We start from the raw sequence: 27,717 nt of genomic DNA, 5'->3' as shown, positions 1-27,717 counted from the left end.
AACAGAAGTGAACTAGGAAATAATTCCCTGCTAATTAATTTTGGCCTTGCAAGCAGATATTTACAGACACAGGCAACTTTACAACATCATTCCTTGTCAAAAACAATTCCCTTCCAATTGACCTCAAGAATTGGAATAAACAGGCTTGTTGACCTGAATGAAAATAATCACCTTAACCAGCGTCACCTGATCCTGACTTACATGGTCTAACATTCCTATCACGTTAAATGGTCATCCAACAAACATGCCTAACCCTCTTACATGTTACCAAATGATCATCATGTACGTGTACCACAGAAGACCTTCTGCCCACTGTTCCTTTGCTGTCTTTGAAATGTCCAATCAGTTGCATCCTCAGCATTACACTAATTAATGCCTTCTACCTACAACATGTCCATATCCCTCCATCTTCCTTACATCCACGTGCCTACCTAACATCTCTTAAAAGCCTCTAGTGTATTTGCCTCTACCACCATACCAAGCAGCGCATTCCAGGCATTCAACCTTACCCCTCACATCTCCTTTGAATCTACCATCCTCTCACCTTCAATGCATGTTGTCTGGTATTAGACAGTTCTACCCTGAGAAGCAGATACTCCCTGTCCCTGTCTATGCCTCTCATAATCTTATAAACCGTTATCAGATCTCTCCTTAGCCTCCTCCGCTCCAAAGAAAACAACTCAAGTTTGTCCAGTCTCTCATGATAGCACATGCCCTCTAAACCAGGCAGTATCCTGGTAAACTTCTTCTGCACCTTCTCCAAAGCCTCAACATCCTTCCTACAATGGGGCGAGCAAAACTGTAAGCAACAGTCCAGATGTGACCTAACCAGAGTTTTATAAAGTTGCAACATAATCTCTTGAATTTTGAACTAAATGCCTTGACTATTAAAAGGAAGAATCCCATTAGCCTTCTTAACCACTTGTAACCACTTTCAAGGAGCCATGAACTTGGATTCCAAGATCTCTCTGCTCAGCAACACATTCAGGACCTTTCCCTTGAAAGTGTACTGTTTCCTTGTATTTGCCCTCCCAAGTTGCAACACTTCACAATTATCTGGGTTAAACTCCATCTACCATTTCTCAGCCACATCTGCAACTGATCTATATTGTGCTGTATTCTTTACCAGTCTTCTACACTATCCACAACTCCACCAATCTTGGTATCATCCACAAATTTACTAACCCACCCATCTACATTTTCATCCAGGTCATTTATATACATCACAAACAGCATAGGTCCCAGCACAGATTCCTATGGAACACCATTAATTACAGACCTCCAGCTCAAATAAGTCTCTTCAACCACTACCCTTTGTTTTCTATGCACAAGTTAATTCTGAATCCAAACAGTTAATTCACTGCGGACCCCATGTAATCTTCTGGATTAGCCTCTCATGAGAAACTTTCTCAAACACCTTACTAAAATTCATGTAGACAATATCGACCGTCCTACCCTCATCAATCTCTCTCATCACCTTGCCAAAATTGCCAAAAGTTGATAAGACATTTCTGGCCCCGCAGAAAGCCATGCTGGCTCTCCCCATTAGCCAATGGGTTTCCAAATGCTCATATATCCTACCCCTAAGAATTTTCTCCAGCAACCTCCATACAACTGATCTGAAACTCGTCAATGTACAGATCCCAGGATTTTACCTTGTTCCCTTCTTAAATAGAAGTACAACATTAGCCACTTGTCAGTCGTCCAGGACTGGTCAAGGCCCAGTAATCTCGTCTCTAGCCTCCTTCAATAACCTGGGGTAAATCCCATCAGGCCCTGGGGACATCCACCTTAATACTCATTAGGAGGCCCAGCACTTCCTTCTCCTTGACCTCTGAACACCCCAGCATATTTATGCACTCAGCACTGATCTCCTGGTCCTCCATGTCCTTTTCCTTGGTAATTACTGAAGCAAAGTACTCATTAAGTATTTCAATCACATTTTCTGCATCCAAGCAAATATTCCCTCCCCCTTATCCATGAATGGTTTCACCCTTTCCCAAATTATCCTCTTGCTCTTGTATAGAATGCCCTGGGATTCACCTTAATTCTACTTACCAAGGTCTTTTCATGGCCGCTCCTGGCTTTCCTAATTCCCTTCTTCAGTTCTTTTCTGGCTTCTTTATACTCCTCACATGCTTTGCTTGATCCTGACTTACGAAGCTTTACATACTTTTCCTTTTTCTTCTTGATTAAATTCATCACCTCTCTGGACATCCAAGGTTCTCTTATCTATCCATCCCTTTCCCTCCTCCTGACAGGAACAGACCTTTCCTGTACTCTGTGCAATTTAACTTTAAACACCCGCCACATGTCTGATGTGGACTTGCCAGAAAAAAGATGTTTCCAATGAACTCATCTCAGTTCCTGCCTAATGCCCTCGTAATTTGCCCTACACTAATATAAACAAGGACTATACCTATCCTTGTCTATAGCTATCCTGAAAGTTAAGGAGTTGTGGTCACTGTTCACCCACTGAAAGGTCATTCACCTGGCTGGGCTCATTACCCAACACCAGGTCCAGTACAGCCCCTCCTCTCAATGGACCATCCACATATTGATTAGAAACCTTCCTTGATACACTTAAATTCTGCCTCATCTAAACCCCTTGCAGTTGAAATCCCCATGACAACCACCCTATTACTTTTGCACATTTCCTTAATCTGATTACATATCTGTTCCTCAATGTCCCAGTGGCCATCAGGGGGTCTGTAGTACAATCCCATCAGTGTGTTTGCACCCTTCTTGTTCCTGAGTTCTACCCAAATGGACTCAGTGTCTGATCCCTCTATTACGCCTCCCCTGAGCGCAGCTGTGATATTGTCCCTGATTAGTTCTGCAACGCTGCCACCTCTTTTACCTCCTTCTCTATCTTTTCTAAATCTTTGATGCATTAATCACCCATTCCTGCCCCTCTCTCAACCAGTTTCAGTAATGGCTACAACATCTTAGTTCCATGTACTAATGAGCAAAGGGGCAAAAATAAGGCAATTGTAGTAGAACTTGGAGAAATTTGATGTGATTTATTTTGACAAAAAAAGAAAGGTAGCTTTTTACTAAAATCCTGTTAGGTTCAGAAGTGTTGGCGTACGGAGAGATTTGGTCTTATACCACTGGGACATTGAGGAACAGATATGTAATCAGATTAAGGAAATGTGCAAAAGTAATAGGGTGGTTGTCATGGGGATTTCAACTGCAAGGGGTTTAGATGAGGCAGAATTTAAGTGTATCAAGGAAGGTTTCTAATGCTGTAAGTTCATCACCCTTACTCATAATACCCCTAATATTAAAATATATACTTCAAACTATCCGACCCATCATATTGTTATTTCGATTTTAGCTTTTAATACCTTCCACATGTGGGCACGTGGCCAAGTGGTTAAGGCATTGGACTCGCGACCTGAAGGTCGTGAGTTCGAGCCCCAGCCGAGGCAGTGTGTTGTGTCGTTGAGCAAGGCACTTAATCACACACTGCTCTGCGATGACACTGGTGCCAAGCTGTATGGGTCCTAATATCCTTCCCTTGGACAACGTCGGTGTCGTGGAGAGGGGAGACTTGTAGCATGGGCAACTGCAGGTCTTCCATACAACCTTGCCCAGGCCTGCGCCCTGGAGAGTGAAGACTTTCCAGGTGCAGATCCATGGTCTCGCAAGACTAACAGATGCCTTTATTTATTTTACTTACCCTGACATCTACCTTCCGGTCGATCCTTCCCTTACTGACCTGGTGCTCCAGTTCCCAGCCGCCTACCCTGCAAAGCTATTTTACACTCTCCCAAGCAGCATTAGCAAATCTCCTGGTCAGCATATTGGATGCAAGATATTTGGTATAAGACCAAATCTCTCTGTACACCAACACTTCTGAACCTAACAGGATTTTAGTAAAAAGCTACCTTTCTTTTTTTGTCAAAATAAATCACATCAAATCTATCCAAGTTCTACTACAATTGCCTTATTTTTGCCCCTTTGCTCATTCTGCCTTGTACCCTCATTACATGCTTCTCAACATGTACATTCCAAGTGGTTTAATATCAGTGGCAAACTTTGAAATATTACCTTCTGAAGCCTGAAATCCTGCACTTCCAGTTCAAGACCTGTTTTTCCCTTCAACCATTTGGTTCTTGACCAAACTTGGAAAACCTTAATCACCACTTCAGTGCAGCAACACTATGGCCACTTTGATCACAGTGCACTGCAATCGACCTCGTTCTGCTTTTGTTCTAATTGCATTCTTTTGTGCAAAAAATGCTTTTAACCTGTAATTTCTGTCTCTTTTGAATTTGTATCTTATAGCCTATGATGCTGTTACAAGCAAGTTTTTCACTGCTGCTGAACCTACATGTACTTGTGCATATGTCAATAAACTCAACTTAGACAGTTTTGTTCCTGCAGCAAAATCTTCCATATATTTTGCGTAACTGAGGACTGAGCACCGACACCTGCAGTGCCCCACTAGCTACCACCTGATACCTTGAAATGGACCCATTTATTCCTAATGCTAGTTGCTTGGGTAATAAAAACAATCTGAAGAGCAATATATTGCACTTTGAAAGGTTAACAGAGCACTGCATGCCTTTGATGCATCTGAATTCAGTGCCTAGATTGATACCAGGTTATCAGTCCGGTTTTACTTTGTTTATCATAGAAGTTTAGTACACCCAAGATACTTGTTGTCCCCCTTTAGCTAAGCAGTTAACAGTGAACCATGTTGTAATAGGGTCTCAGAAGTCTCTCAGGCCAGATTGATAAGAGAGAGTACTAGTGAAGCAGAAAAGATGTTATGACAATCCAGTGGCTCCATTACTGACACTAGCTGCATAATTCCATGTTGTTTAATTAACTGAACCTATATTCTCCCACCTGCTGAGGTGGGACTTAAACTCTCATATCTGGATTGTGAGTCTAAACATACGATTATTAAATCAATACATACAAAATACTGGAGGAACTCAGCAGGCCAGGCAGCATCTATGGAAAAGAGTAAACGGTCGACGCATCGGGCTGAGGCCCTTGATCAGGATTGGTGAATGGTGAGCAGGAATTGACTCTTTTCCATAGATGCTGACTGGCCTGCTGAGTTCCTCCAGCATTTTGTGTGTAGTGCTATGATTTCCAGCATCTGCAGATTTGCTCTTGTTCACCATCTGGGTTATTAGTCCACTGATTTAATCATAATACCCATCGAGTAAAGGGAATATTAAAGGTTAATGCTAAAATACAATACCAACAATCAAAGCAAGTTGCTAAAGAAGAGACCTGGAGTTCATTCACCTTTCACTGCTTTGGTTTGTTCCAAGGCACTCAATGAAGAACTAATGGCTTTTGAAGTACTGTACAGTTAAGGATAACAGCCAGCTTTCAAAAGGTGTCAACAAATTAAAGACTACCAGAGATTTTTTACTTAAGTACAGATCCTGTCCAGGAGACTGTTCCTCAAAGAAGACTATGTCCACGTCATTCACGTTGGTAGTCCTTGTTTTAATATCACATTACAGTGATAAAATCTCCAGCATATCAGTACTCCTGCAGTTAATTTGTATTAATCATCTGGTACAACTGGGGAGAATAAGGAAATACATTAGTGAGGCCTTTCTGCTCCCCTCATTCTTCCTTTGAAACTTACTTGGCTATTGTTTCAAGCGCATCCTAGGTTGAGTCATTAAAAAAAATTGTGAACAGTGGTGGCCTGTCCCCTAAAACCCTCACTAATTTTTATAGATGCACTGTAGAAAGCATTCTTCCAGGGTGCATCACAACCTGGTATGGAAGCTGTCCTGTCCAAGACCAAAAAGAGCTGCAGAAGATTGTGAACACAGTGCAGCACATCACACAAACCAATCTTCTGTCCTTGGACTCACTTTACACCGCACACTGTCGGAGCAGCGCTGCCAGGATAATCAAGGACACGACCCACCCAGCCAACAAAATTTCCGTCTCTCTTCCCTCCGGGAGAAGACTCAGGAGCTTGAATACTCGTATGGCCAGATTTGGGAACAGCTTCTTTCCAACTGTGATAAGACTGCTGAACGAATCCTGACCCGGATCTGGGCCGTACCCTCCAAATATCCGGACCTGCCTCTCGGTTTTTTAGCACTATCTTACTTTCCATTTTTCTATTTTCTAGTTATGATTTATAATTTAAATTTTTAATATTTACTATCAATTTGTAATCCAGGGAGTGGGAAGTGCAGAATCAAATATCGCTGTGACGATTGTACGTTCTAGTATCAATTGTTTGGCGACAATAAAGTATAAAGTATAAAGCTTAACTGTACTGAATGTCACAACTAAGACCAACCTTGTCTTTAACTGATGCTCATGTCTCCCTCTCCATAGGTGATCCAGTAGGAAATGGGAGTGAGGTCATTCAGCCCATTGAGTCTCTTCCGCCATCCCATCATGGCTGATCCCAGATCCCACTCAACCCCATACACCTACCTTCTCGCCGTATCCTTTGATGCTCTGACCAACCAGGAAACTATCAACTTCTGCCTTAAATATACCCATGGACTTGGCCTCCACCACAGTCAGTGGCAGAGCATTCCATAGGTTCATAGAAATATAGAAAACATACAGCACAATACGGGCCCTTTGGCCCACAAAGCTGTGCCGAACATGTCCCTTCCTTAGAACTACTTAGGTTTTACCCATAGCCCTCTATTTATCTAAGCTCCATGTACCTATCCAAAAGTCTCTTAAAAGACCCTATCGTTTCCACCTCCACCACCACTGCCGGCAGCCCATTCCACGCACTCACCACTCTCTGCGTAAAAAACTTACCCCTGACATCTCCTCTGTACCTACCTCCAAGCACCTTAAATCTGTGCCCTCTTGTGACAGCCATTTCAGCCCTGGGAAAAGGCCTCTGACTATCCACACAGTCAATGCCTTTCATCATCTTATACACCTCTATCAGGTCACCTCCCATTCTCCGTCACTCCAAGGAGAAAAGGCCGAGTTCACTCAACCTATTCTCATAAGGCATGCTTCCCAATCCAGGCAACATCCTTGTAAATCTCCTCTGCACCCTTTCTATGGTTTCCACATCCTTCCTGTAGTGAGCTGACCAGAACTGAGCACACTACTCCAAGTGGGGTCTGACCAGGGTCCTATGTAGCTGCAGCATTACCTCTCAGCTCCCATACTCAATCTCACAAATGATGAAGCCCAATGCACCATATGCTTTCTTAACCACAGAGTCAACCTGCGCAGCAGCTTTGAGTGTCCTATGGACTCGGACCCCAAGGTCCCTCTGATCTTCCATACTGCCAAGAGTCTTACCATTATTGCTATATTCTGCCTCTCTGGTTCATTACTCTCTGGTTAAAAAAAAAATTCCTCCTTACCTCTGTTCTAAAAGGTCACCCCTCAGTTTTGAGGCTGTGCCCTCTAGTTCCATAGGAAACATTGTCTCCACATCCACCCTTTCTAGTCCTTTCAGCATGCAGTAGGTTTTAATGAGATCCCTCTGCATTTTTCCAAACTACAGTGAGAACAGGCCTAAAGTTGCCAAATGCACCTCATATGTTAACCCCTTTTTTCCCAGAATCATCATGGTGAACCCCAGCTGGATTCTCTCCAATGTCACACATCCTTTCTGAAATACAGGGCCCAAAACTTCACAATACTCCAAGTGCTGCCTGACCAGTATCATATAAAGGCTCAGCATTATCTCCTTGCTTTTATATTCTATTCCCCTTGAAATAGATGCCAGCATTGCATTTGAGTTCTTTACCACAGACTCAACCTGTAAATTAACCTTCTGAGAGTCTTGCACGAGCACTCCCAAGTCCCTTTGCACCTCTGATGTTTGAACTTTCTCCTAATTTAAATAATAGTCTGCACTATTGTTCCTTTCACCAAAATGCATAATCATATATTTTCCGGAACTGTATTCCATCTGCCACATTTGTGCCCATTCTTCCAATTTGTCCAAGTCCTCCTGCTACAATCACGTTGCTTCTTCAGCACAACCTAACACTCCACCTGTCTTCATACCATCTGCAAACTTTGCCATAAAGACATCAATTCCATTATCTAAATGATTGGCAAAAAATGTGAAAAGTAGCAGTCCCAATACTGACCCCTGAGGAACACCACTAGTCACTGGCAGCCAACCAGAAAAGCCCCCTTTATTCCCACTCACTGCCTCCTGCCTGCTATTCTGCTACTCCTCTATCCATGCCAATATCTTTCCCGTAACACCGTAGGATTTGATCTTGTTAAGCAGCCTTATGTGTGGCACCTAATCAAATGCCTTCTAAAAATACAAGTAAATAACATCCACTGCCTCTCCTTTGTCCACCCTGATTATTACTTCCTCAAAGAGCTCTAACAGATTTGTCGGGCAAGATTTCCATTTACAGAAACCATGCTGACTATGACTTATTTTAACATTAGTCTCCAAGTACCCCGAAACCTCATCCTTAATAATAGACTCCAACTATTTCCCAACCACTAAGTTTAAGCTAACTGGACTAATTTCCTTTCTTTTGCCTTCCTCTCCTCTTAAAGTGTGCAGTGACATTTTTAATCTTCCAGTCCTCCGGGACCATGCCAGAATCAAGTGATTCTTGAAAGGTCATGACTAATGCATCTGTTATCTCTTCAGAAAGCTCTCTCAGGACCTTAGAATGTGGTCCATCTGGTCTAGGTGACTTGTCAACCTTAAGACCTTTCAGTTTGCCTGGCACTTTTCCTTTGTCATAGCAATGGCTCTCACTCCAGCTCCCTGACACTCACAGACCACTGGCACACTGCTAGTGACTTCCACAGTGAAGACTGATGCAAAGTACCCATCAAGTTCATCTGTCATTTCTTTATCCCCCATTACTACCTCACCAGTATCATTTTCCAGTGATCCAACATCAACTCTCACCTCCAGTTTACTCTTTATGTAACTGAAAAAAACTTTTGATATCTTGCTTTATATTATTGGCTAGTTTGCCCTCATATTTCATCTTTTCCCTTCTTACTGCTTTTTAGTTGCCTTTTGTTGGATTTTTAGAGCTTCCCAATCATTCAACTTCTCACTCATTTTTGCTACCTTATATGCCCTTTTCTTAGCTTTTATGCAGTCCTTAACTTCCCTTGTCAGTTACGGTTGCCTATTCCTGCCATTTAAAAACCACTTCTGTGGGACATAGCTAACATGTGCCTTGTGAACTATTTCCAGAAACTTCAGCCATCAATGTTCTGCTGTCATCCCCGCAAGTATCTTCCTCCAATCCACCCGGGCAAGCTCCTCTCTCATGCCTCTGTAATTCACTTCATTCCATTGTGATACTGACACATGTAACTTATGCTTCTCCCTCACAAATTGCAGTATGAATCCAATCATATTATGATTACTGTGTCCTAAGGGTTCCTTTACATTAAGCTCCCTAATAAGATCTGGGTTATTACACAACGCCCAATCTAAGATAGCCTTTCCTCAAGTAGGCTCAAGAAGAAGCTGCTCTAAAAAGCCATCTTGTAAACATTCAACAAATTCTCTCACAATCCGAGACCAACCTGATTTTCCCAATCCCCTTGCATATTGAAGTCCCCCTACTTTGTTCCAGACCCAAATACAGCTTTGTTCAAATACAGCTTAAAACAAAAGCAAAATTCCAGATGCAAGGTAAGACTGACTGTCCTGCACATACATCAAATATGGTTTCAAGGGGATCTGAGGTCAACTGGAATTGAAATGTAACCTCTCCACAAAGGAAAACAATTGTGACTGTTGGATGCCAAGCATAGCTCCAGGGCATCACTGCTGGAATTCAAGGACTAAGCTCAACCACGCTCAGCCATTTTGTCAATGACCTTCCACCCTTTATAAGGTCAGGAGTAGAGATACATGCTGATGACTGCACATCGTTCTGTTTTAGTTGCAACTCCAAATCAATAACGAATCAATTTCTATGTGCACTAATTCTTGGGCCACAAGGTTGCTGTAGCAAGTACCAAGAAGTGACCAGTGTAATGGAATCTAAACACTTCCCCTTGACAATGAACAGCATTAGTATTGCTGAATTCCTCATAGTCAACATTCCAGGTGGGGTAGGCACCAACAAAAAGAAACAACTACATGAATATTGTAGCTGAAAAAAATGGTCAGAGACTAAGTACCCTGCAGTTTGCAACACAACCTGTGATGGCCCAAAGTCTTTCCTGTATCTACTAATCAAACTTAACCTTGAAAGTACAACTGGAGGCTGGTGTGAAGCCAAAATATTGCACTTATGCCAGCACTTATCAAAAACAAATACAGTACAAACACACAATCAATTTCTATTCGAAACCAAGCAATGACTATAAGGAAATTTTTAATAAATTAATTCTCTTGTGTATCATCTCATCCTTGACTTAGGATATGTTGGTAGACTGGTATCTTGAACTGCTGTCCAACCTGGTAAATTATGATAACCTGGCATGTTGATATCGATTTAAAAAACAAAAATACTCCAAGGAAAGATAACAGATTTTATTCTTTTAAGTTTTTTAGTAAACCAGGTGTGAGCATAACCATTTTAAAACCCAACTCAAGTTCTAAAATAATCCTATGAATTATTAAATCAAGCTTTCTATTTATTAATATAGTAACATGTTCACAAGCCAAATACTGTAGCTCTTTCCTCTTTTACAAGAAATATATGAGGAGAGATGAAACTTAAGATGAAGAGCTTAATAAGGTCAGTATAGAGAAGATTATTCCACTTGTGGAGAAGGTAGGGATCTGGCCCTGTAGCTCAGAAGGGTAGGGCAAGGAAGAGGAGGGCAGTTGTGATAGGGGACTCGATAGTAAGGGGGTCAGATAGGTGATTCTGTGGACGCAGTCCAGAGACCCGGATGGTAGTTTGCCTCCCTGGTGCCAGGGTCCGGGATATTTCTGATCGTGTCCAAGATATCCTGAAGTGGGAGGGTGAGGAGCCAGAGGTCGTGGTTCATATAGGTACCAATGACATAGGTAGGAAAAGGGATGAGGTTCTGAAAGGAGAATATAGGGAGCTAGGAAAGGAGTTGAGAAAAAGGACCGCAAAGGTAGTAATCTCGGGATTACTGCCTGTGCACGCGACAGTGAGAGTAGGAATGCGATGAGGTGGAGGATAAATGCGTGGCTGAGGGATTGGAGCAGGGGGCAGGGATTCAAGTTTTTGGATCATTGGGACCTCTTTTGGTGCAGGCGTGACCTGTACAAAAAGGACGGGTTACACTTGAATCCTAGGGGGACCAATATCCTGGCAGGGAGATTAGCGAGGGCTACTGAGGTGACTTTAAACTAGAATGGTTGAGGGGTGGGAATCAAATTAAAGAGGCTAGGCGTGAGGAGGTTAGTTCACAACAGGGGGATGGGAACCAGTGCAGAGAGACAGAGGGGTGTAAAGTGAGGGTAGAAGCAAAAAGTACTAAGGAGAAAAGTAAAAGTGGCAGGCTGACAAATCCAGGGCAAGCATTAAAAAGGGCCACTTTTCAACATAATTGTATAAGGGCTAAGAGAGTTGTAAAAGCAAGCCTGAAGGCTTTGTGTGTCAATGCAAGGAGCATTCGTAATAAGGTGGATGAATTGAAAGTGCAGATTGTTATTAATGATTATGATATAGTTGGGATCACAGAGACATGGCTCCAGGGTGACCAAGGATGGGAGCTCAACGTTCAGGGATATTCAATATTCAGGAGGGATAGACATGAAGGAAGGGGAGGTGGGGTGGCGTTGTTGGTTAAAGAAGAGATTAATGCAATAGAAAGGAAGGACATAAGCCGGGAAGATGTGGAATCGATATGGGTAGAGCTGCGTAACACTAAGGGGCAGAAGACGCTGGCGGAAGTTGTGTACAGGCCACCTAACAGTAGTAGTAAGGTCGGAGATGGTATTAAACAGGAAATTAGAAATGTGTGCAATAAAGGAACAGCAGTTATAATGGGTGACTTCAATCTACATGTAGATAGGGTGAACCAAATTGGTAAAGGTGCTGAGGAAGAGGATTTCTTGGAATGTATGCGGGATGGTTTTTTGAACCAACATGCCGAGGAACCAACTAGAGAGCAGGCTATTCTGGACTGGGTTTTGAGCAATGAGGAAGGGTTAATTAGCAATCTTGTCGTGAGAGGCCCCTTGGGTAAGAGTGACCATAATATGGTGGAATTCTTCATTAAGATGGAGAGTGACATAGTTAATTCAGAAACAAAGGTTCTGAACTTAAAGAGGGGTAACTTTGAAGGTATGAGACGTGAATTAGCTAAGATAGACTGGCAAATGACACTTAAAGGATTGACGATGGATATGCAATGGCAAGCATTTAAAGGTTGCATGGATGAACTACAACAATTGTTCATCCCAGTTTGGCAAAATAAATAAATCAAGGAAGGTAGTGCACCCGTGGCTGACAAGAGAAATTAGAGATAGTATCAATTCTAAAGAAGAAGCATACAAATTAGCCAGAGAAAGTGGCTCACCTGAGGACTGGGAGAAATTCAGAGTTCAGCGGAGGAGGGCAAAGGGCTTAATTAGGAAGGGGAAAAAAGATTATGAGAGAAAACTGGCAGGGAACATAAAAATTGACTGTAAAAGCTTTTATAGATATGTAAAAAGGAAAAGACTGGTAAAGAGAAATGTAGGTCTCCTACAGACAGAAACAGGTGAATTGATTATGGGGAGCAAGGACATGGCAGACCAATTGAATAATTACTTTGGTTCTGTCTTCACTAAGGAGGACATAAATAATCTTCCAGAAATAGTAGGGGACAGAGGGTCCAGTGAGATTGAGGAACTGAGCAAAATACATGTTAGTAGGGAAGTGGTGTTAGGTAAATTGAAGGGATTGAAGGCAGATAAATCCCCAGGGCCAGATGGTCTGCATCCTAGAGTGCTTAAGGAAGTAGCCCAAGAAATAGTGGATGCACTAGTGATAATTTTTCAAAACTCGTTAGATTCTGGACTAGTTCCTGAGGATTGGAGGGTGGCTAATGTAACTCCACTTTTTAAAAAAGGAGGGAGAGAGAAACCAGGGAATTATAGACCGGTTAGCCTAACGTCGGTGGTGGGGAAACTGCTGGAGTCAGTTATCAAAGATGTGATAACAGCACATTTGCAAAGCGGTGAAATCATCGGACAAAGTCAGCATGGATTTGTGAAAGGAAAATCATGTCTGACGAATCTCATAGAATTTTTTGAGGGTGTAACTAGGGGAGAACCAGTGGGTGTGGTATATTTGGATTTTCAAAAGGCTTTTGACAAGATCCCACACAGGAGATTAGTGTGCAAACTTAAAGCACATGATATTGGGGGTAAGGTATTGATGTGGATGGAGAATTGGTTAGCAGACAGGAAGCAAAGAGTGGGAATAAACGGGACCTTTTCAGAATGGCAGGCGGTGACTAGTGGGGTACCGCAAGGCTCAGTGCTGGGACCCCAGTTGTTTACAATATATATTAATGACTTGGATGAGAGAATTAAATGCAGCATCTCCAAGTTTGCGGATGACACGAAGCTGGGTGGCAGTGTTAGCTGTGAGGAGGATGCTAAGAGGATGCAGGGTGACTTGGATAGGTTGGGTGAGTGGGCAAATTCATGGCAGATGCAATTTAATGTGGATAAATGTGAAGTTATCCGCTTTGGTGGCAAAAATAGGAAAACAGATTATTATCTGAATGGTGGCCGATTAGGAAAAGGGGAGGTGCAACGAGACCTGGGTGTCATTATACACCAGTCATTGAAAGTGGGCATGCAGGTACAGCAGGCGGTGAAAAAGGCGAATGGTATGCTGGCATTTATAGCGAGAGGATTCGAGTACAGGAGCAGGGAGGTACTACTGCAGTCGTACAAGGCCTTGGTGAGACCACACCTGGAGTATTGTGTGCAGTTTTGGTCCCCTAATCTGAGGAAAGACATCCTTGCCATAGAGGGAGTACAAAGAAGGTTCACCAGATTGATTCCTGGGATGGCAGGACTTTCATATGAAGAAAGACTGGATGAACTGGGCTTATACTCGTTGGAATTTAGAAGATTGAGGGGGGATCTGATTGAAATGTATAAAATCCTAAAGGGATTGGACAGGCTAGATGCAGGAAGATAGTTCCCGATGTTGGGGAAGTCCAGAACAAGGGGCCACAGTTTGAGGATAAAGGGGAAGCCTTTTAGGACCGAGATTAGGAAAAGCTTCTTCACACAGAGAGTGGTGAATCTGTGGAATTCTCTGCCACAGGAAACAGTTGAGGCCAGTTCATTGGCTATATTTAAGAGGGAGTTAGATATGGCCCTTGTGGCTACGGGGATCAGTGGGTATGGAGGGAAGGCTGGGGCGGGGCTCTGAGTTGGATGATCAGCCATGATCATAATAAATGGCGGTGCAGGCTTGAAGGGCCGAATGGCCTACTCCTGCATCTATTTTCTATGTTTCAATTTTTCTATGTTTCTAAACATGAGTGATCTGAATACAAACTGTGAAAACTTTAACAGACCTAACCACTTCCCCTCCACTACCACCCTTCTCCATCTCGCAAAACTGAGTATCACCCTCAACAATTTTGTTTTCGGCTCCTCCTACTTTTTCCAAATCCAAGGTGTAGCCTTGGTCACCCTCATGAGCCCCAGCTTTGCGTGCGTTTTTGTTGGCCATGTGGAACAGTCCGTGCTTCAAGCTTACACTCACCAAATCTTTCTACGCTACTTTGACCTCAATATTCCGTCCCAACTGTTCAACAGTCTCTTTGACCCCCTACCAACAGGCAGGAGGTACCATAACATTAGGACAAGGTTAGGATGGGAAACAGCTTCTTCCCCCAAGTTGTAGGACTACTCAACTCCCTGTCTCCATCCAGGTCTCACCACTTATGAAGTGCCACTAGTGTTATTCTGTTTACTTTTTAGCTTGTGTTGTAAAATGCTCCTTATTATTTGTGAAGTTACTTGTTGTAATATTTGTGTGTGAGTTATATGTACTGTGTTATGTACCTTGGTCCTGAGGAATGTTGCTTTGTTTGGCAGTATACATGTACATATATGACTGAATGACAATAAATTTGAACTTGTCTGCATTAGTGCTGCTTCCTGCACCCATGCTGAGCTTATCAATTTCATCAACTTTGCCTCCAGCTTCCACCCTGTGCTCAAATTTAATTGGCTCATCTCTGACATAACTCTTCCCTTTCTCAATCTTTCTATCTCAATGTCTGGAGGTAGACTATCTACTGATATATTTATTTTACAAACCTACTGACTCTCACAATTATTTTGACCTTACCTCTTCCCACCCTGTCCTTTATAACAATGATATTCCCTTCTATCTCTATTGCATCTGACCTCAGGATTTCCATTCTTGAGCATCTAAAATATTCCCCTTTTTCAGAGAACAGTGTTTCCATTCCACCACCATCAATGCTGCCCTCACTCACATCTCCCCCATTCCCTGTACATTTGCTCTTGCCCCATCCTCCCACTGCCATAACAGGGATAGGGTTCCCCTAATCCTTTCCCAGAATTCCGCAAGCCTCTGTGTCCATCACATCAGTTTACATAACTTACACTACCTACAATGAGATCCTACTACTAGCAAATCTTCCCACCCCCCAGTCACCGCTCTCCATAGTCATCACTCTCTACGTGATTCCTAGCCCACTCATCCCTCCCCACTGATCTTTCTGGCACATACCCCTCCAAGTGGGGCAAGTACTACACATTCAGGGTCCCAAACAGTCCTTCCAGGTGAAGCAACACTTCACCTGCAAGTCTGTTGGGGTCATTTATCATATCTGGTACTCCCACTGCAGCCTCCTCTACATCGATGAGACCCAACATAGATCGGGGGAATGTTTCTTGAGCACATTTTCTCCATCCTCCACAAAAGGCAAGATCTCCCAGTGGCACCCATTTCAAATTTTCTTCCCATTCCCATCCTGACATGTCTGTCCATGGTCTCCTTTACTGCTACAATGAGACCACACTCGGGCTGGTGGAGCATATTCCATCTGTGTAGTCCCAACCTGGTGGCAGAAACATCAATTTTTCTCATGTCCTGAAATTTCTCTCCCTCCCCCTTCTCTCTTTTTCCATTCCCTATTCTGGTTACCTTCTCATCCCTTCTCTTCTCACCTTGTCATTACCTTCCTCTAGTGCCCCTTTTCCTTCCCGTTCTTCAATGGTCCACTTTCTTAACCTATTAGATTCCTTCTTCTTCCACCTATCACATCTAGCTTCTTACTTCATTCACCCCCCCTTCTCCCCCTCACCTTTTTTCAACTATCACTTGCTAGCTTATACTCCTTCCCCTACCTTTTTCTAACTTCTGACCCCTTCCTTTCCAGTCCTGCTAAAGAGCCACAGCCCAAAACATTAACTGTTTATTTCTCTCCCTAAGTGCTGCCTAACTCCTGCATGTTGCTCAAGATTTCAAGCATCTACTGATGTTGTGCGTATGAGAAAATCCATACCAAGGCAGTGATGGGAATTCATATTGAGTTATTCAGGCAAATTTCAAAACTACATGTAAGGGGGAGAAAGAGAATAAAAGTATATAACAGTAGTGTGAGATGGAGCACTCGTCGTTTGCATCATTTGGTTGTGTTTGGTAAAATACATAACCCTCCAACCGTGATATTTAAAAATATTCACTCATCTCTAACACTCATCTGCATGACACTTTGTACACACATATACACTGCAACATTAACAGTCAAGGTCTATTGGAACAAATGACACACTCCACGTTTAGTTCAAATGGAAGTAAGATTCCTATTAATAAAGAGAGACTTCACCAAATCACCAAGTTCATCAAGTCCACAAATGCCTCAATTCCTCAGAGATGTTGCTGGTGCCAAAAACTCTAAACAGTCAACACAAAGACAGAGAGGCTGTTGTCAGAGAGACCCACTGAGGACAATGTCAGTCATTAAACTTGGCTCAAGATCTTTACAGTGAAGCACCAACAAACGTAATTACAAGAAATTAATTCTAAAACACCAGTCAGTGGTAAGCACTGCTTAATTGAGGTTGCCTTGCAGAAATAAAACAACAATAAATGGCGAATAGTGCATGACATGATTACACAGTACATGGAATATCGAAGCACTATCGGTGCAGGAAGGATTTGCTTTAAATCATCTTAATGTTGTTGTCGATGGTGTGGTCTAGATTATGTGTTTGAAAAAAATTCTCTTGAATTTGTACGCTCATCTTCTGCACAGCTCAAAAGAAATTCTTACAGATTTTATTATATCCTGAACCCACAAAACATATTGTTTAAATAGGTTCCTTGTCACGACACACATCAACAGTCCATTCCTTCACCATCTCAGTCTCTCAACACACTTAAAGCACAGGGAGAGACAATGTATACAATCACAATTTAGCTCTACCAAAGAGTTATACACTAAGATTCAATCTCCCACCTTTTAACTTGTCTTTATCAAATACTTATCCACTTCCACTGGAAAGCAGCTTTAAAACTTACTTCTGACGAAGGGTCTCAGCCTGAAACGTCGACTGTACCGCTTCCTAGAGATGCTGCCTGGCCTGCTGCATTCACCAGCAACTTTGATGTGTGTTGCTTAAAACTTACTTCTACTACTCCTCTGGTCTACCTTTGTATGTTCCAACAGCCCTCATTAAAAGAAATAGTGTGCATTATTTCTCCACTTCTTGTGTTGGGCACATGGCCAAGTGGTTAAGGTGTTCGTCTAGTGATCTCAAGGTCGCTAGTTCGAGCCTCAGCTGTGGCAACGTGTTTGTGCCCTTGAGCAAGGCATTTAATCACACATTGCTCTAGTCTGTGCGAGGAGTGGCGCCCCACACAGACTTCCAATCTGCGCCTCTCATGGTCTAAGTCCCTCCCTCCTCTGTATATATCATCTAAATGTACATCCTTCAGTCACAGAAGGATGGGGAAGGATTTCTTCAAATCTTTCCCCATCTTTCATTCTTCAGTCCTGACGAAGGGTTCCGGCCTGAAATGTCGACTCATCGTTTCTAACTGATGCTGCCCGACCTGCTGAGTTCATCCAGCGTACTGAAAGTGTTGCTTTGCATTAGAACAATCTCTTCACGCTCGAATCGCAAAATACAAACTCGAATCACTTCAATCTTCAGAAAAGGCAACATTTCAATAAACGATAGTGTAGTCCATAAATGAAATGCGCTGTCAGAGGAAGTGTTTCAAGCAGGTACAAGTTATTTGGGCAGGTACGTTGATAAGAAAGGTTTAGAGCAGGAGCTTCCAACCATTTTCAGGCCATGGACTCCTGCCATTTGCCGAGGGACGCCAGGTTGGGGACCCCAGTTTAGAAGGACATGGGTCAAATCCGGGCAAATGGAGCTTATAGATGTGCATCTTAATCGGTATGAACCAGTTCCAGTTCTGTAGGTCTCTATGACTCTAATTTTAACATCTACAAGTTTAGAAGAGACTACTTCAACAATTTCAATCTCCCTCTCAAATTCAAATGAAATTGTCAGTTTTTAAAAAAAATTGGCGAGGGTTTTTGTCTCTAAGATCACATGGTAGTGAACATGTGAAGAAGCACAGCGCATCAAATTTTTGTAGGACAGTCTGGGACAGAGATTCCCAACCTGGGGTCTGCGGAGCCCTTGCTTTAAGGTAATGGTCCATGGCATAAGAAAGTTTGGGAACCCCTAGTCTAGGATGTCCAGAGGCTCTTCAAACATTCAAACAATGCCTCTGTGAAAAAAATACAACATCCTGCTGACCCTTGTCAGGCCCTGGCATACCACTCAGAGTGAAGATGGAGCCTTCAGGATGGTACCTTAGAATACATAGACCTCAGAGCAAACAACAGCAAGGTGTACCACCTCACAAACTACCCACTGAGCACCTCCTGCCATCTGTGGAACAGTCTCGGGTTTCCAAACTGGAATCGGCGATTATCTCAAGTTGAAAAAAACAGAAAAGCGGCTTTAGTCCAGAGGCACGAGGAAATCTGCAGATGCTGGAATTTCAAGCAACACACATAAAAGTTGCTGGTGAACGCAGCAGGCCAGGCAGCATCTCTAGGAAGAGGTACAGTTGATGTTTCAGACCGAGACCCTTCGTCAGGACTAACTGAAAGAAGAGATAGTATGAGATTTGAAAGTGGGAGGGGGAGGGGGAGATCCAAAATGATAGGAGAAGACAGGAGGGGGAGGGATAGAGCCAAGAGCTGGACAGGTGATAGGCAAAGGGGATACGAGAGGATCATGGGACAGGAGACCCAGGGAGAAAGAAAAGGGGGAGGGGGGAAAAGCCCAGAGGATGGACAAGGGTTATAGTGAGGGGGACAGAGGGAGAAAAAGGAGAGAGAGAGAGAGAGAAAAAGAATGTGTGTATATAAATAAATAAATAACGGATGGGGTACAGGGGGAGGTGGGGCATTAGCAGAAGTTTGAGAAGTCAATCTTCATGCCATCAGGTTGGAGGCTACCCAGACGGAATATAAGGTGTTGTTCCTCCAACCTGAGTGTGGCTTCATCTTGACAGTAGAGGAGACCATGGATTAACATATCAGAATGGGAATGGGACGTGGAATTAAAATGTGTGGCCTCTGGGAGATCCTGCTTTCTCTGGCGGACAGAGCGTAGGTGTTCAGCGAAACGAATTCCCAGTCTGCTTCCTCCCTCACCACCATTCAGGGCCCCAGACAGTCCTTCCAGGTGAGGTGACACTTCACCTTCGAGTCAGCTGGGGTGATATACTGCATCCGGTGCTCCCGGTGCAGCCTTCTATATATTGGTGAGACCCGACGCAGACTAGGAGACCGTTTCGCTGAACACCTATGCTCTGTCCGCTAGACCAAGCAGGATCTCCCAGTGGCCACACATTTTAATTCCATGTCCCATTCCCATTCTGATATGTCAATCCACGGCCTCCTCTGCTGTCAAGATGAAGCTACACTCAGGTTGGAGGAACAACACCTTATGTTCCATCTGAGTAGCCTCCAACCTGATGGCATGAACATTGACTTCTCTAATTTCTGTTAATACCCCTCCCCCCGTTCTTACCCCATTCCTTATTTATTTATTTATTTTCTTCTTTTTTCCTCTCTTTTTTTTCTTCGTCCCTCTCACAATTACTCCTTGCCTGCTCTCCATCTTCCTCTGGCGCTCCCCTCCCCCTTTCTTTCTCCCTCAGCCTCCCGTCCCATGATCCTCTCCCTTCTCCAGTCTTGTATCCCTTTTGCCAATCAACTGTCCAGCTCTTAGCTCCATCCCTCCCCCTCCTGTCTTCTCTTATCATTTCAGATCCCCCCTCCCCCTCCCACTTTCAAATCTTTTACTATCTCTTCTTTCAGTTAGTCCTGATGAAGGGTTTCGGCCTGAAACGTCGACTGTGCTTCTTCCTATGGATGCTGTCTGGCCTGCTGCATTCCACCAGCATTTTGTGTGTGTTGCTGGTACATACCAGCTCATTTCAAACAGGACACATGCACAGGATACTAAACTGCACTTAAGCTGGCAATGCTTGGTATTAGATGTTAGAGTTTTGAACTGAAAGGTTCTATTGGTGTAGGATAGGGTATCTGTTAAGCACATACCTGACGACAGAGAAACAGGAGCTTTACTTTGCACCTTAGCTCCATGATCCCTGATTTGGGAATGGTAAAATCTGAATCTTCGTTTAAAAAAATATTGAAAATGATCACCTGAGAAAGGTATGAGCCATAGACAGTACAGGAAACCACTCAAAATATATCTGCTATAAGAACTTGAACTATAGGTTGTCTGTCATAAGATACAAGTTGTTGGCAAAGTCTATGTTTTCCATATATTCTAGGGAATACGAGAGGTTCTGGTGAGAGCAAAAAGCCTCCATTCAAATCAGAGAATTCCTGTCACTTAAAGGAATCCTAGTACCATTTGCCATGAACTGTTAGCATCTGTGATGTACAACAAGCTACACTGCAGAGAACAAACTGTTCAGTTATCAAGCGAAAAGGAGCATTTATTTCCTTCTTCCAAAATGTTCTTTCTCCCCTGCATCTGTCATATCCACACATGCCCTCCAGTAAACTCCCAGCCCCTCCTCCTTCCCACAGTAAACATCTTGCTGGGCTAATCGCCAAGTAACCCTAGACTCTCTTAATACACAAAAAGAAATTAAAAAATTCTGCAGCACCATTACATGCTGAAGAAATTAGTTATGATGCCCTGCTGAAGGCTGCCAGGGAGGCATCATTTCCACACATGCCGTGTATGTAGCAAGTGTCACAGCATGATCTCCATCAGATCACGAAACAGAATCTTGAAAAGGACCATCCCTCAGGGAGCCTTACACCAGTCTTATGTCAAAACTAATTGCCAAAAGAATCAGAACAATAGGCTCAATTTAATCCATCGACTAGCATTTTTCTCGGGTTTCTGACGACAGGTCAAGCTGTATGTTGTTATAAAGACAGAGTATCACGCCCTGAAATACCATTTATATTATTCTTTAAGCCATTAAAGTGTTTACTGAGTGAAATCAGATAAATGCATTTCAGATTACATGCTTGGTTAAAAGAAGAGAGGCTGTTTCCAATGACAGTAGGATTGGCAGCCAGAGAACACAGATTTCAAATATTTGGTACAGAGTGGTAAAATATGGAGGAGACATTGATTACTCAGCAAGTTGCTAAGATCTGGAATTCACTCCCTGAAATAGCACTGGAAACAGACTGAACAACCTTTAAAAGGGATTTGAAAAGGAAAAGACTTGTTGTGCTCTGGGGAACAAGCAGTAGAGTGGGACTAAATGGATAGCTCTTTCAACTAGCTGACACAGGCAAAATGGGTCTTCTTTGCTGTCCCAATTTAGTAATCCATTCTCTGCTTCTAGAATAGGCATGAATCATTTCAGCCAAGGATTACAAATATTCAGGCACCCATCTTTGATAAAATATACATAACCATTGAATGACTTGGTATATTGCGGGTTTTAAGCAGACGTTATGAAAAGGTGTGTGTACAGTTATCGTTCTAGTTCAGAATGTTCTCTTTATTGTTAAGAGTCAGGAATAGCAGTTTGGTGGCATAAATTAGGAGAATCATCAGGGAATAGAAAAATAAATATAAAAATTTTAAATCTATTTCTAAGTACATTTTAAAACCTATATTTATTTTAACTCCAAAACCAGAAGGTGAATAGAAATGATAAAGGAATCAACCTACTTTGATGGATGCTGTTCATATTTGCAGTCCCCTCGGCTAAGTCAAGTGGTAAATAAGTAAGAAAATTGTTAGAGAATTTACACATTAAATTAAAGGTTTTACACTCCGCACTTTCCTCTATTGGTAACAAGTGCAGAGGTAAGCCAATTTTATATTTCACTGAAATACTGCTCAACACTCTTGAATTTTCACCTTGGAGTTCCATTTGCAAACACCCACCTCCAGCTTCACCACTGGTTGCTTCCATCCAAAATTCATCATGCTGTCTATGAATTTTGTTGGGTTGTATTTCCAACCCAGCAAAATTGTAGACCCGAAAAAAAATTCAATGTAAAAACAAAAGCAGATATTGTTAACGCCCTTATGACTTGGCATCTGGTTATCACACAGCAATGTTGCAAGGCCAACTTCTGCAGAGTACTAAACATATGAACATTAATTCCAGGAGACCCTTATGAGCCAGCAACCCCATGCATTAGTCATATAAAGACAAAATAAATTGTACATACTTAATCACCATTTAGTTAAATGACTACTAAAACTATCGAACAATGATAATATCACTCTTAAATAAATATTGAATTTAATATTGAATAATGATAGTTTCAACCTTTTAAAGTTGAAATAGGTTGAAACCCTACATTTACTATTTTCAGTCTTGATCAAATACATGTCTTGGGAAACACTAGCTTCATTTACTTATTTTCTCATGACTTGGGGGACAATACAGCCCATGCCAGTTCTTTGAACATAAAATACACCGGCCAGTTAACTAAACAACACAGATCTTTGAGATATAACCATATAACCATACAACAATTACAGCACAGAAACAGGTCAACTCGGCCCTTCTAGTCCGTGCCGAACACTTAATCTCACCTGGTCCCACCGACCTGCACTCAGCGCATAACCCTCCATTCCTTTCCTGTCCATATACCTATCCAATTTTTCTTTAAATGACAATATCGAACCAGCCTCTACCACTCCTACTGGAAGCTCGTTCCACACAGCCACCACTCTCTAAGTAAAGAAGTTCCCCCTCGTGTTACCCCTAAACTTTGCCCCCAAATTCTCAATTCATGTCCTCTTGTTTGAATCTCCCCTACTTTCAACGGAAAAAGCCTATCCACGTCAACTCTATTTGTCCCCCTCATAATTTTAAATATGTGTGAGGAAAATGGAACATCCTGAGGAAAACGACTGGGAGGGTATGTGAGTTTGATTGAGTGGCGCCAGAGGTCAGATTGAACCAAGGCCACTTGCAGCTGTGCCAATGGGCCAAATGAAAAGTGGTCTTATTAGAAGTAGGATTATGAGGGGGCATGACAGTGTAATGATAGGGAATACTTTCCATGGCGGGGAACATAGACTGGCAGCAGACATTCATTGAGTAGTTAGATCTCATAATCAAAGGCACATCATCAGCATAGAAACAGACGTCAACCAAAAATCTGTCCAACAGTCCACACGTGGCACAGCTGTCAGCACTGCTGCCTCACCACTCCAGTGACCAGTTACAATCTGGACCTCAGGTGCAGTCTGTGAGGAGGTTACAACATGGTGTCATCTGAGTGCTCTGGTTTCCTCCCACATCTGAAAGATGTGATGAAAGGTCAATTGACGCCCCCGTGTAGTAACACAGAACTAGCAAGAGAACAAAGGGGAGTTGATGGTCACAGGTGTGAAGATGAGTAGCTGAGCTGCAGGAAAATAAAGAGAGGGCTGTGGTACTGATGGAACTTCTCTACAGGAGGGTAGCAAGGCCCAAATGGTCTCCTTAACTTGTAATGAGTACACAGCTTCTGGGATTTCTGCCCCATACGCTTCCTCTTACCTTTAGATTTAAAATGAGAGAGGAAAAATTTAAAAGGGACCTGAGGGGCAACATTTTCCCCACAGAAGGTGAAAAGTACCTGCAACATGCTGTTACAACATTTAAAAAGTACATGAATCACAAAGATTTGGAGGGATATGGGCCAAACTCAGGCAAATGGGATTCACTCAGCTGGGCAACTTGTAAGGCATGGAAATTCTGGACTGAAGGGCCTGCTATCTAAATCAATGACTACCACAATCACCCATTCCCATCTAATCCTAACAGTTCAATTCAAGCAGAAAGGGCTGTATAGCTACACTGATCTATATCTGCCCCATAGATGAGAATATGTAGCAGGTCAGTTGGGCCTCCAGTCTCTCCAATGAACTGAACTGGTTAGTCAAAGAGACTGCCTCCAGCCTTCCTTCCACACAAATTATCCAAATAAGCTTTACAGTAACTGGTCAAAGGTGACAATGTAGAAACCCCGACTCATCAAATCACTGATGTGAGAGCTCAGACCCATAAACCCTAAAGTGTTTCCTCCCAATTCCTGCTCAGTAGACACAGTCTCAAAATATCGCCAGAAAAAACCTGACAGTTCATATCAGCTAACGTTGTTAACAGGGATTCTCCTCACAGTGTTAAAAAGGAACTTTTCAGAATTTTGCCGTGTCAATTGAGAGTTCACTAAATTGGAGGACAAGCTTGCAATGTTAATTCGGAACGCTTTATTATCCAGTATAACCCCGGTGATACCGACATGTATAACTCTATTTCTCGCTAGGGTCCATTACAGACATTTCCAATGAGTGTACCTTAAGGTACTGGTTTGAAGGATCAGATTCTCACAGTCCAAGCCGGTTACAGAACTAGCCCGGATCTTTCCGCTGTTCTGCCTGCCGCCCGATCTGTGGGTATCAGCAAGCCGTCAGCAAGGAAAATGAAATTCCAGAGCAAAGTTTCAAGCAATTGCATAGAATTCCAGCCGCTGCATTCTAGCCAAGGTTCGGAGCATAGCACTGGAGACAGATCACACCATGGTCACCCGACTCACACAGAGGAGTCACAGCAAACAGTTACTCTCAATCTCCCGGTGTTGCTTTAAAATCATCGATCAAAACGAGCGATGCCTATATCGATCGACCCAATGATGGGCACTTTAAGGTAGGCATGCGACCCCCCCCCCCCATTTGACTCAACCTGTGAGGTCAACTAGTAAAGGCATAAGCTTAAAATATGCAAAGTAAAGAATGCTTTAGATACAGGAATGGATTCCAGCCCCCACCCCTCTCTCTAACATTGGCGGGTCCTCCCAGTGACGCCTGGAACTATAACCAGGTATTTGTAGCTTCTTTAATGAAACGCCATGTTCTTTCAGGCTAATTTATCCGCAAAGGTGTATCACCTTCGTGTTGTCGTTTCAGCTGCAATATGGTGAATAAGCGACAGACACTAATCACACAGTTCCAACAAACACAGACTGCACAAAATGAGGACTGTCACCGCAAGCCAACGATTTGGCGGCCTCATCTCACCTGTACAGTGGTTAGACGGGTCCATAACCTTACATAGCAGCCGCTTTCTGTGCCCACTGTTAACGGAGCACTCACGATTGGCCGTACAGATAATGAAAGAATGTATTTCTTTTACTCTTATATGGTGCCAGGAACGAGGACATTTCAGGAATCCGTGCTTTAAACCCCTGTGCGTAATCACAGATCTTCAATCCCAGCGGCCCATTCCTAATCAGCCCTGCACTCCAAATTAAAAATTCCACATTTTCCACTCAACATCCAGCCGTGTGTTTTAATGCATGAAAGAATGATCTCACTGACCGACTCCCCGATTTCAGGAGCACCGCAATTTTAACTCAACAACATTTGTCGATGCCTTTCACTAGATTCCTATAGGTATCAGGCAAGGACATAGTGAAACACCGCTTAGTTCCCAAACCAATTTCTCATTCGGTTCCGCAACTGCAGCGAGTCTGTCTACTGCTACTGAAATAGTCCCAGACACCAAATATTATAACACAAGGAAGGAAGACAGTAATATTACTTGCATGCAGTCAAATTAACAACCCCGGGTTAAATACCTTCAGTTGCATAGTTATGATCACGCAAAAAACTGTTGTTAATTTTGCGGGTGTCAATCTCCTCCTCCATTTACAGCCGGGTAACTTGGGGTATTGGATTTGAAGCAGGCAAGTATCCACCATCCCATTGCCCTAGCGATACGGGGAGAGAAGGCTGGCACGGCGCGACATGGTCCACAGCTGCCCAAACGGTCAAAGCCTTTAAGAGACGGTGCTGGGAAGAAGGAGGCAGAGCGGAATAGTTTCCTTCCGCAGTCTCAGTGGACCCGCCAGAAGGACATGCTTCTCGTGTGTGACCCGCGCGCACACACACACACACACACACTGCGTGTCCTTTTGTTTAATTGCTCTTCTTAAAATATACAAAATAAGATCAAGCGTAGTTGTAAAGAAAACGAGACAATGATCCCGGGCGGTTATAAAGTTGATTCTGCCTCGGGATCAGTCAGCCGCTATGGCTACTCAAGAGGAGCATGTGAAGCAGGCAGGTATCTGAGAGAGGATTTTAGTATTAAAATTCTGTAGTTACTTCAGGCAGAGAAAATGCGTCAGCACCGCCTGCGTTGGTTGATCTCTCATCTCTATCTCTAGAGTGCTGCATGAGACTGCTGTAGCCGGAGCCGTATGCTGCATCGCGCCTGACTCCTCCCCTAAAGCTTGCCAATGTCCAACCGCATCAGGACCGCTCTCTTCCTTTCCCTCTCCCTCTCCCTCCGTCTCACAAGCTGCAGATCGGGGGGTGAGGGGAGGGATTAAATCACGAGCAACAGACTGAATTCCCCGCCATCACTGCAGAATCTGTTGCCTTCAACTGATCGCCGCACCTCCACTCCCAACCCGTGGATCCTTCATAGTGAATGGCCATGTCACTTCAGCAGGTCAAAAAACTCGAGGAGGGAAGGCTGCGTTGAGGTGACCCTCCTTAATAACCCTGCACCAAATGGATATCAACAGATACCAAACACTGTCCTGCATTGGAACAGGGAGGGATGAAAGGAATGGAGATGGAGGCAGTTTGCGCTACAACCAGAGAGCGCCACACGGCTCTAGCTGAAATAACACGGGCTCGAAGGGTTAAATTATTTTGCCAAATTTTATCGGCTAGTTTTGTATTGTCTGAAGGACAGAAGATTCAAGGGTGATCCAGCTGAGGTGTGTAAAACGATTTAATAGAGTGGGTGGAAACTATTTTCTTTGGGAGGGGGAGGGGTTCTGATGTTAAAATAGAGTCCGGTAGTGTTTCGCAAAGTTTTAGCTCTCAAAACCCAAAATGCTATTTAAGATGCAAATCAGTGATTTGAAATAATGCTAGGGAAAACTTAAAGGGCTGAACGGCTGGTCTTCAAAAACAACACCATGCTGAAGAACTTGGTCTAGAAAAGATATGGGCCAAATCCAGGCAAAAGGGTCTAGTTTAGATGAGAATCTTCATTGGCATCAGCTAAGGGGCCCACTTCCATGTTGTATGACTGTATGACAATGTTATTAGATGACGTGTTTCAAGTTAGAATGCAGTTGAGGAAAAGGTAGATGAGTTAGGCAAATGCACATCGGGTTTAATCATCTGAGGAGAGATCTCCACGGGATTTAACGACCATAGGGATTGATTTACCATTTATAGGAAAGCAGAAGATGTGGACTCATGGGAAAAGGAGAGAGTGCACCAAAACAATCAGGGAGATAAAC

At 43.1% G+C, this 27,717-nt stretch overlaps 1 protein-coding gene across 1 annotated transcript in view; it reads right to left on the bottom strand.

Annotated features, from left to right (window-relative positions):
- The window catches only part of LOC140200342 (serine/threonine-protein phosphatase 2A 55 kDa regulatory subunit B beta isoform), a 395,776-nt gene extending 369,550 nt beyond the window's left edge, over positions 1-26,226 (bottom strand). Inside the window, exon 1 of the mRNA XM_072263535.1 lies at positions 26,032-26,226. Within this exon, the coding sequence (XP_072119636.1) occupies positions 26,032-26,101 (70 nt within the window). The 5' untranslated portion in view covers positions 26,102-26,226. The remainder of the gene's footprint in view (positions 1-26,031) is intronic.
- Positions 26,227-27,717: the final 1,491 nt, after the last annotated feature.

The sequence above is a fragment of the Mobula birostris genome, chromosome 7 (assembly GCF_030028105.1).
Source record: "Mobula birostris isolate sMobBir1 chromosome 7, sMobBir1.hap1, whole genome shotgun sequence".
Classification (NCBI taxonomy): domain Eukaryota; kingdom Metazoa; phylum Chordata; class Chondrichthyes; order Myliobatiformes; family Myliobatidae; genus Mobula; species Mobula birostris.
This window is presented reverse-complemented; position numbering and strand designations above follow the sequence as displayed.